Source organism: Falco punctatus (assembly GCF_963210335.1).
Source record: "Falco punctatus genome assembly, chromosome: 10".
Taxonomy (NCBI): domain Eukaryota; kingdom Metazoa; phylum Chordata; class Aves; order Falconiformes; family Falconidae; genus Falco; species Falco punctatus.
This window is the reverse complement of record NC_137590.1, coordinates 14,995,476-15,006,569: the sequence shown is the minus strand read 5'-3', so window position 1 is coordinate 15,006,569 and position 11,094 is coordinate 14,995,476. Positions and strand designations below refer to the sequence as shown.

The 11,094-nt window shown below is 50.9% G+C and overlaps 1 protein-coding gene across 1 annotated transcript; it reads right to left on the bottom strand.

The window, feature by feature from the left end:
- Nucleotide 1: 1 nt before the first annotated feature.
- On the bottom strand, nt 2-11,093 carry NPBWR2 (neuropeptides B and W receptor 2). Its single transcript, XM_080405197.1, has one exon. The coding sequence runs from the start codon at nt 5,046-5,048 to the stop codon at nt 4,050-4,052; it is 999 nt and encodes a 332-aa protein (XP_080261323.1). The 5' UTR covers nt 5,049-11,093; the 3' UTR covers nt 2-4,049.
- Between the last annotated feature and the right edge of the window lies 1 nt (nt 11,094).

The following is an 11,094-nucleotide window of genomic DNA, read 5'->3' as shown; positions in this document are numbered from 1 at the left end:
GGAGTGGTACAAGTCCCTAATTCAGCCTCCTGCGACCCTGCAGACCTGGGAAGGGATGCTTGGTTTAGAAGGGGATTTATTTGTTGAGTTGTTGGGGGATTTATTACTCCACTTCCAGCCTTCAATATGTGCTGACGTGGGCTGGTGTGATCCACAGCAAGCCAGCCCCAGCAGCCTGATGAAATTCAAACGAATGAGCCGGTGTGCAGGTTTTCCCTGGGGTGAACTTGTGCAACGAGTGGGCAAGTGTCTCCTCAGAGGTGGTTTATGCTCCCCCAGAAACAGCCGCAGCAGCCTGGCCTCAGGTGCCGCTCTCAGAGGGTCTGACAGCCCGAGCCTGCCAGCTTCCCTGCGGCAGCAGGGTACCAGCCTGAGCGGTGCTGCAGGAGATGCTGAGCTGAAAGCAGAGAGTGCCCCTTAGTGCTGCCAGGCTGAAACACACGGCCCCGCCGGCCACTGCCGGCCCGCACACCGGCCAGCCCCATGCACCCATAGAGCCAGAACCCCCCCGAAGCACCGGCGGAGACCTCGGCCAGTGCAAGCCCCCTCCTCCTTGCAGCCTTGCACCCCACAAGAGCAAAGAGGACCCGATGCTCCCGTCTTAAGCATTCCAAATAGAGAAAAGCACAGATGCAGTAGGATGCTGTTGTAAGAGGGGATGCTGAGGGATGGGGCTGTTCTCTGGGAGAGAAGGCTCAGGGGGATGTAAGCAGTGTCTGTAAATGCCTGATGGAGGGGGCAGAGAAGAGGGTGCAGACTCTTTTCAGTGGTGTCCAGTGGCAGCAAAGGGGGCACAAACTGAAATATGGGAGATTCCATTTAAACATAGGAAAAAAACTTTTTCAGTGAGAGTGGCAACGTACTGGAACAGGCTGCTCAGAGGAGCTGTGACACCCCCAGCCTTGGAGACATTCAAACACAAGTGGACATGGTCCTGGGAGGTCTGCTCTAGGTGGCTGGACTGGGTGGTCTCCGGAGGTGCCTCCAACCTCTGATTCTGTGACAATCGTGACATTTGATTCAAATGGGAAAATCTCCAACAGTGACTGTCAGGTCTGAAACTGGGTGACTTACACTCAAAAGATCCTTTCCATCTAATGAAATCTATTAAGTTTTCCGCTTATTAAAATATATTGCCCTTCCTGCAGACCTAACAGGAGTGAACAGTGGTGTTGCAGCTAACCAGTTTGTGTGTGAGGTGGCGTCATCTGAGCCAGTTTTCTGCACTCAGAGAGGTTTTTCCGCCTGGGGAGCCCATTGCCAGCAGGTGGCAATCATGGTAAAGCCACGGGTGCCCACCTGCCGGGCTGCCCCCGTTCCCTGGCACAGAGTGCCTGGCACTCTGCTCTCTGTTCCTGGAGCCTGGGCTGCTCCAAGGGTTCATGCAGCACCTCTGCACTCCATCACCTGCTGTTGGCACCTGCCACCTTCCCTATCAAGGACCCACCAGGACCACAGCACCCAGCCTTCCTTCCAGAATTGACCACTCCTATGGCCCCCGGTCCTTGATCTACCAGCTCTTCCTCCTCTTCAAATTCTTCGGGTCATTTGGTACCTCTTGAGAGCCATCAGTGCCTTCTAAGTGGAGCTGATCTCTTCTCTAGGTGCCTCCCTCTTCCTCCTCTTGTGACTGAGTCTTGCTAAGCATCACCCCACTCACCTGCACACACCAACACACACACATGCTGTCAGGAGCAGGTTTTGAAAAATCTTCGTGTTTGCTAATAGTTGCAAGGTGCAGCTAATGAGAAATAGAGACCAACCATGCAACTCGGCCCAGGGAACCTCATGGGCACTAAGTCTGGGGGTTTAAGATCATGGGATTAAGGACCTGCTGCTGTGATCTGTTCTCTGGCTGAGGCTGGGGATTCAGCTGTCGCTCCTTACAGCAGATTGTTACAATTGGTATAAAAAAATGAAATTCCTGGAGGAGTTTCATCTGGAAGAACATGTTCTCCTTCACTGTTCTTCCAGAGTTAACACGTTTGATAGGGAGAAGGCAACACAAGTGATCTTGTATTCGCAAATCCCTCTCAGTTTTCTAAAAGGGAAAAATGAAATTGTCATTGTGATGTATTGAAGGTTGTTCGTTTTGCTGGCAGGGCTCCAAGGGCACTGAGAGGACTGAATTGCCCCAAGTGGCCTCACCTGGGGTCTCCCCCCACACCCTGAGCCCTGCAGTTTCCAGCCCTGCTCTGTTGGAGAGAGACCTGGCTCCAGGCCTGCCTCCTGGATGGACCTTGTGGCATGGTGCAGCCTTGTCCTCAGCCCCGGTTTCTGGGTCGACCTTGGAAGACCACTGTAAGTAGCTTGTCTCCTGGGGGGGCTTTGGCATGTGTGGTGTAGCCGGCGTCTAGTCCTGTTGCTAGCCTCGTTTTCTTTTGTTTTACCTGCTCTGTGCTTCCCTGGTGGAGTGTGGACAGGTAAGAGCTCAGCTTGGTGCCTGTGGCTCTGGGAAAAGCTGGAGAGAAAAATTTTAGCTGAGACAGCCTTCCTTAAACCAGTAAAACGTGCACCCTACAGGGGTGTGGGAACAAGCTTTCCACAACCTCCCACCTACTGCAGCCCTACAGGGCAGGCTGCTGCTGTGCTGGGCTGGGCATCCCCCTCCAGGGCAAGGGCCGGGAGTACCTGGGTTTTGTGGAGGTGGAGGGGAGTTAGCCTTTGGCATTGCTTTGACCAAAAATGTCTACTCACATGGAACAAGGTGCTTTGGCAGCTGATCTAGAGCCGGGATAACTGAGCTGTGGGATCTAGAGCCGGGATAACCGAGCTGTGGCACGCATGCAGGCTGCAGTGGGTTGCTAGTAAGTACCAAACACGGCCACGCCAGCCCTGCTCACCTCTGCAGGTGGGTGGTGGAGGTGAGACTTCTCCGTGGCTGTGAAGGCTGGGGGATGTGGTGTGCTCATCCCACTGCCTTTCAGTGAGGGAGGGGGGCCCTTGCTGGGAGAGGGATGAGCTTTCAACGTGGTTTTGGTAGTTCTCAAAGCTTGCAGTGTGGTGTTTCTGGTCTCCGTATTCTTCCTCACAAGTTCTGGTTCTGTTGAAGTGCTTTTACTGTTTACCTGTTAAAGAAGGAACTTTATCTGCAGTGGCCGCTGTAGCTTACAAAACACCTTAAATTTGTTACAAATCTACAATATTTTATTTTACAATAGGTAAAATGTAACATATATAGCAAAGAGATGGGGCAAGTAGCATAAGTCTTTTCTGGTGAAAGAAGGACCAGTCTTTTTCTCTTTTCCCCATGAGGTTTATTTCATTAATCACTCTTAAATAAATATATATTTGACACAAAACAGGAACAATTGGTTAAAAATAATTTCTAACACAAATTCCCACAGTTGCCTTAATATTTGTATGGTGTGTTGTTTCACACCATTTCTGAGACTCACACGTTGCTTTTGGTTTAAATTTAACTTGTGTCAACTGTTCAGGAGTTTGGGGTGGAGGTGGAAAATAGGCATCCTTCAAAATCAAAGCCATAACACATATGCACATACATGGACATGAAAATGGTTCATTTTATCTTCCAAATGCTCATCTTGCATCCTCTGTCCATTTTATTGGCATTTCATTGAAAGTGCTCGTTAGATCTGCTCCGTGAAACAATCCTCCACATAACACAGCTATTAAGAACTGAGCATTAACAATCCTCCACGTAACACAGCTATTAAGAACTGAGCATTACATTAATCTGAAAACTGGTCTGCAGCTTGTCTGTGCTGTACAGCAGATGGCAATAAAGGACCACTGTGCAGTAGAAGTACACCTCTGAAAAGGAAGTTTTCTGTCCTTAACGCTTCAACGTGTGTAATCACAATATAGAAATGCAACTTTGAGAAGTTGGGAGGTGCACAGAGGGGAAAACACAGGAGTTGCAAGTAAGCAGGACAAACCATGTGAATGATAACAATATACAGACGCATATATTACATGTAAATGAAAGAAAGACCATTGTGCATTCATTAGCCACCCCTTCAGTCTGCAAAGTTGCCCCTGCAAAGCCATGGGAGGGAAGGGATCTGTGACCCTCAACCCACTGTTCAAGAAGTTCTGCATTCCAGCATCTTCCGGAAACTTTTCCGAAAGCTGTCATCCAGGAAGGCATACAAGAAAGGATTCAGGCATGAATTGGCATAGCTTAGGCTGGTGATGAAGTAGGATATACCAATGACCATGGAGGTCTGGGGCAAGTCAGTGGTCAAAGCCACGATGGTGGCCAAGTGGAAGGGGGTCCAACAGAAAAGACACACAGCTAGGACTATGAAGACCATAATAGTGACTTTCTTCTTGGCTTTGTCCAGGGCTTTAGCATTAGAATTCAAGTGCATGCTCCTCAGCTTGTAGAGCATCATGGTGTAGAGGATACAGATGGTGGATACTGGAATGGCAAAGCCAAGGATGAGGGTATAGATCCTGCTGGCTTTGAACCAAAACCTTTCAGGCTTGGGGAAATTGAGACCACAACTCTTGATCTCCAGGTCATCTATGTAGACATTGGCAAAGATGATGAAAGGGAGGACTATGATGGTGACTAGGATCCAGATGCACAAACTGACGATCCTGGCTGCTCGGTAGGTACGATGTGGCATCCTCTTGGACCTGACCGTAGCCAGTACTACCAGATACCTGTCTATGCTCATCACTGTTAGGAAATAAATGCTGGAGAAGATATTGTAGTGGTCTATGGACAAGATGACCTTGCAGAGGACTTCTCCAAAGGGCCAGTAGTGGAGGAGGTGTTCAGCAATATTAATGGGCAAGACAAGTGTGAACAAGTCATCAGCTATAGCAAGGTTTAGAATGAACATATTTGTTACAGTCTTCATCTTGGGGGCCTTGAGGATCACATAGATGACAGCAGTGTTGCCTGTGAGCCCAACAGCACAGATCACGGAGTAAATCACGGGGAGGACAACGTAGAAATCGGCTGCCTGCTCTTGGAAGGTTAAGTTGAACCTCAGGCTGCTGCCCAGGTAGCAGCTGTTGCCTGCATTGCTGCAGGTGCTGTTCGGATCATCCCAAAGAGAGCTGTTTCCCATGCCTGCTGGTCACAGACTACCCTGAGATGTCATTGAAAGCCTTGCTAGCCCAGAAGGGAGAGCCTTTTCTCCTGAGAAGCAGCTGCTATCTCATTTAGCAGTGGGTTATTTCCAAAGAGGGAGCTGTGAGGCAGCAGGAACAATCTAACCTACCTCCCCTGTCCCCCACCACTGGAGAAGTTACATTTTGAAGTGATCGGGGATGGGGGGGACTGAAAGACAGATAAAGTTCCATGAACAAAGCAAACAAGAGAATTATAACTCCCTATGTAAATCAAGAGGCTCTCCTTTCTGGAAGCATCCCGGTGAGCCTTGGCTTTTCTCTGCTGGGGAAGACAAGTGGCTTCAGTTTGACTGTCCGCAGCAGGAGTCCTGGGGCTGGTGGGAACAGGTTGGGCAGAGGATGCTTTGTGCCTGGGTGGCTGTTTGCAGCCCTCAGAGGACTTGAGGGATGGCTGCTGCCTCACTCGCACAGCGCTGGCTTTCCGTGCTCCAGCAGAAGCGTTGCAGTGTTTAATTAGTGCCTGCCTTTGTGTCAGAGTTCAGGCTCTTTTCATTGAGTGAGATTTCACAAACAATGAAGAAGTTTCCGACAGGGCTATTCCCCACTCCCAGGGTTCCCTAGCAAAAGAAGGAGGGGAGGGGGGGAAATAGAGTTCAAGGAGTATTTCCAAAGCTAAGGGTTAAAGGGGCTTAACCCCCAATTAAAGTCACCCTTTAAGCAAGGGTAGGTTATCAACTTAGTCAATACGAAAACCATCCCCCTTGCAAACGACGGTGTCAGCACACAGAACTTGGCAGGGATGGCCAAACCTGCAAATCATAAAAGTTCAGGGTTATTCAGGGAGACAGGGGGGAGGAGTACCCTGCAAACAAATCCACTTTAGAGTCAACGCCAGAGATAGCCCATCTGTTTACATCTGTAGCAGTCGCCACATCCATCACTTCACTATCACCTGATCCGTACTTGCAGGAATTCCTCTGCGGGGCAGCGAACAGCCCACCACCCCCTGTGAAGATCAAAGATTTGGCACCTGGTTCCCCAAGCTCGGCACAGAGAAGCTCGCTTGGCTTGCGCTTTGCTGTCACGCAGCTGCGGAGCGAGCGGGACCGCCGGCACTGGGCTGGCTGGAGGGCTGCAGCATCCCTTACCTGGTGAGCGGCTCCGCTGCCTCCGCCAGCACCTGCTGCTCCGCACTGCTGAGCCTCTTCTCTCTAATCCGAGTTGGAGGAGGGTCTCTGGGATGCTGACGTTACCCAGCTCTGCAAACATATCAACATGGTGGCTCTGTGTGCGCCTCGCGGGGCTGAGCAATTAGCACTTGTTCACACCAGGGAAGGGGGGGACAAAATTTTCTTTCCGCAGGGCTATAGAAATAGCAAAGAAGGTAGGTGCTGGCAAGCAGCTGGTGCTCCAGGGCTGCTCTGCTCAGGAATGAGGGAGACGTGGAGGGGCACAGGCAGCACCCAGGGCTGGCAAGCTGTGCCTGGCTGCATGAGGGATGCGTGAAACAGTGGGAACGGGGTGGTTAAACTGCTTCAATAGAGAACACTGGCTGGTTTTAACAAAGGAAGATGCGCAAATGGGGGGGAGGGGGAGGAGGGAACAAAACATTACAGTGCTCCAAACGAACAAATAAACAGACTTACCTTGCCAGATCTGGGCTGGTTTCAGCTGTTCTGGGGGAGCTCAGCTGGTTTTCCCCAGCTGGGTCTCTGGTCCAGCTTTGGAAATGCAGCTACATCCTTCAGATGTGCATCACAAGATGCAGGAGTCCTGTGAAGCCTGACAGAGAGGCACCCCAGGTTACAGAGCAAACCTGGCAGCAATGTCAGATCGCTTTACCTTCATGTTCCTATAAAAAGAGGAAAAAGGAAATCAAGGGTCTCTTCATTTTTCCTTTAGTCTTTTAGATGTATCGCTCACCTGCAGGTTGCCTGACCTTTGTGTCAAGACCAGGCAAGGGGAGATGGGGGCACCCGTCAGCGCTGTGCCTGCCAGGGTGCAGTGTCAGTTAACCCAGCGGGTCAGCTCACGGTGTGAGCAGTGTCGCTGAGAGCTGTTTGATTTAGCTCTTCTGTAGGCGTCTACCCCTTTCTGGCAAGATTACTGTGCACCGGTGACTGGGTGGGAATAAAACAGTTCGTTGCGCTCAGTTGTAACTCCTTAAGGCCATGGGTATAACTGACTTCTCAGCAGATGGTAATTATTTTAAGCCCAATGTACAACTCTTCCAGGTATTTTCTCTATCCCACCCAAAATCTGACCAGCCATTAGGCCTAAGCAAAATTAAGCAGAAATTAAAGATTGCCCAAGAAGATGCATAGGAATGATGTGGATGATATTTCTTTAGATGAAAGACCCGCCGGAGCCCTCCTCTCGCCTGCTTTGGGAAAGCTGGCACAGTTTGTAAGCAGTTGTAAGGGAGTCAAGGTTTTGATAGGTCTGTAGGGGGGAAGGCAGTTTTCCAGGAATTGCTGTTGTCTTTGTCAAAGAGAAGAAACTACTGGAAGATACAGGATTTCAGGAGAATGTGATATTAAATGCGCTGATCCGTAACTATTCCGCAGGGCAAAAGGGTGTAGAAGTATTTTGCACTGAAAATCCTCCCATGGTGGCTTTCTGTTTTTCAGCTTAAAGCTGAAACAATCTCTGTGCTCTTTGGGAGAGCTTGGAAGCTGTCCTCTCGCTCCCCAAACGAGGTTATCTTGGAGCTGGTTGCCTTGGCTGGTGGCTGAGCACCCGGGTGCTGTGTGTTCAGGGAGGTGCTGGAAGGGGCTGGGGCTGCAGGGCTGGCTGCGCTGCTGCGGGTCACGCATGGCACCCCGCAGCGCTGGGGCTGCGTCCCTCCCTGCCTGCCTGTGCTGCCTTGCTCCTCATTATCTGTAGTGAGCACGGCCTCCTGCGTGCCGTGCTTAGGATGTGTTTGATTAAAACAACCTTGTCAGAGATGAGCTGGAGACCAGGAATTTAATTTTGCCTGGTGTGAGTAGAGGGGCTTTTGTTTCTCTTACATCCCCCAGACAAATTAACAGCACCTGCCTTGTGCTCCTCACCTAGTTCCTCTAACAGATTTGCAGTAAAACTCACCTGCTTTGGGAAGAACAGTTGCAAACAGATCTAAACTTGTGCATGAAATTGCTTTGCAGCAGGAGCACTTCCATCAACAAAGAGAAAATCTCTCCCTTGTGTTGGCTCTGGATGGGACTGGAGCCAGTGGCTGAGCACCGAAGATGCTCGTTGTGTGTATTGGCATGATGTGAAAAGGGGAGTGCCCTGAGGCAAGGTGGAGAGGATGTTTTATTCATCTTGTTTTCTGTGGCTGGGTGTCCCTCGCACTTGATTATAAATGTTATGGTGGCACGAAGCCCTGAAAATCAAGGGCTTGTTTGAAGTTGCTGATCCAAAGGACGTGAGCTGTGTTTTCCCTCTGAGCCCCTTGGACCTACCCTTGTGTGAGCAGCTCCGTCGCCAGCGCTGTGCAAGAGGGATGAACTTCTACTCCTGGCAAACCCATGCCGTGGAGATGGACTTTGCCTCTTGAAACTCACGTTCACACTATGCAGCTCGAGTCAGCTGTGCAAACAGAAAGAAGAGGCAGTATATTGGGGAGGGGAAAATCCTTTGCAATGCCAAATCAATGGTGCTTTACTGCCTTCATAAAGCCGACCTGCTGCTGACGCCAGAAAAAGGCCATCCATCGTTTTGGTGTTAGAGAGTGCTGTGCTGCTGGCAGTGCCAGGGGGCATCGGGGGTGCCTGGCACTGGCGGGGCTGAGCCCCAGCAGCAGCTCAGACCTCGCTGGGGACAGGCAGGGCAGAAGCTGACTTTGTCTGAGCTGCCTTTGGAGAGCTCTGCAAAATGTCTGCTTGAATGCAGGGATCATTTTCCCACCAACAATGATGCTGCCTGAGCCCTCTGAGATGCTTCAGCCCTCTGGTGAGGGCATGTTGTCTAAGGCAGAAAGCTGCCGCCTCTAACCAGGTGTCAGTCCTTCCAGTGAGGACCTCACCAGGTCTTTAGGAGTGAAGCCCACCTCACCTCCCTTGGTAATCCCAAGGGACAATGAAAGAGGAGGAGTTATTTTGGATCAGCCCCTGAGATAGCCACCAGAGAAGTCCTGTGACTGGGTCCAGTTTGATAAAACTGCTTTGCTTTACTGCTTCCTTGCCCCTGCCTCCCCCAGGGATTAGCAGAGGAGATAACCCTGTTTTGTTGGGCTCCTGCTGCTGTCAAAGAGTCAAGTTCATCTCAAGGACACAGATACACAGTCAATACTCTTTGCTCACCAAAACAAAATGTTCTTGGCTGATTGTCTTGCAGTTGCTGGTTATTAGGGTGATTTATTTGTATGAGGTGTTCAGGCTTTTCAAAAGGTGGCACAGCACTGCAGGTTAATATCCAGAGCTGATTGTGTCGAACAGTCTGTAAGCGATAGCTTCTGGTGAGTAAAGCCAGTGTACGTGGTCGGGTTATTTATTGTAGGATAACATTCACCATTCCACAACCTCTGCGTTGGGGCTACATCCCCCCGAGATGCTGCTCTGGTCCCACCCTGAGGTTGTGCGGAGGTTGGCCACTGCATCCCCCAGGAAAAACCTGCTCTGCCTCTGCGTGGTGCTGGCTCAGTAAAGGAGCAGTTGGTGGGTGTTGGGTGAGCTGGAGAGGAGAAACCTGAGCTTATTACCCCTGTGCTGGGCCCTTCCCCCTTTGCCACAAGCTGGGACATGTCCTCCTTCCTAACCCTTCCCAGCTGCGGTGGGCCAGTTTGGCTTAGGCAGATGATGGTGCTCACCTTGTGGGACACTCCTGGGAACCAGGCAAGTAGGAGCTGATTTTTCTGGGGGGTGAGGGTAGAGCAGATGTCTCCATCAGTGAACTGGCGAATTGTGGGTGAAGAAAGTGCATTTGAACAGTAATACCAATTGCAATGGACCCAGCAGCCAGTGACTCATCCAGCCTGTCACAAGCTGCAGTGAAAGCAAAGTGGTACTGGACATGCTTTAAAGAAAATCAGAGTATTATAAATAGCCTGGTTTTGTCAGGCAAGGGATGTATCAATAACTGCCCTATCAGCACCTCTGCAGGGGAGCAATCCAGACAAATGCCATGCCAGTAACTTCCTCAGACCAGAGGCGATGAGGATAAAGCTGGAGCACCTGGAGGTGATGGGTGCATGGCTGGAGCTCTTTGCTCCCTTCCTGCGAGCCAGGAAGGAGGCTGTGAAGATCCTGCAATAGGTCAGCCCTCACTCCCAGCAGCTTTTGGAGACCCTGGCTCTTCTGGAGGACATCCCCAGCCCCATGGTGTTGGCACAGCCCTGGCCTGGTCATGTTCCTAGAGGTGTAACCCACCCATGGAGGGTGAATGGCATTGCAAGAAGCTGCCTGGCTCCCAGCAAGGATCTTGTGCTATCAGAGTGCCTCTGCTGTGCTGGTAGTGGCATGTTAATTAATAGAGCTCTGGCAGTGTACCCATGGCCATATGAGCAAGGACACAGTGCCAGTCTTGCTGCAATTTATATGTACCTATGAGAATTTAGAGAGTGCAGGCAAAACACTATGCAGCTTCTTTGAACGCCTTCATTCTCCCCTCTGTTGCTGTTGGTCTGCTTTGAACAGCCTTGTTCCATACAGATATTATAGATTTTTGAGTCCAGGATGTTTTTATTCTCCAGCATTTTGTCCTGCTCTTCCCCAGGGCTGGAAGTGAGCCTGTGCTTAGGTTTGTTTTCTGCCCTGAGCCAGCCCAGAGCCCCTTGGGAGGGGGAGGTTTCTGGAAGGGGACTGTCACCCGTTTCAGTGCCGCTCACCTCCTTTGCGGGGTCTGTGGGGCTCGGGGCAGCAGCTGGAGATGCTGGGAGCAGCCTGGGGCTCCCCTTGTGTCGGTGCTGCCACAAGCAGTGGGCAAAGGCTGCCCCACAGCCTGTCCTCTCAGGGCTCCGACTGCTGCAGGATGCTGCTGCCTCCTCCTCCTTAACTCCATCTGGGAGCAGGGGAAACTAATCTGGATCGATCTATGGATTGATTTGTTTTTTGGGCTTGG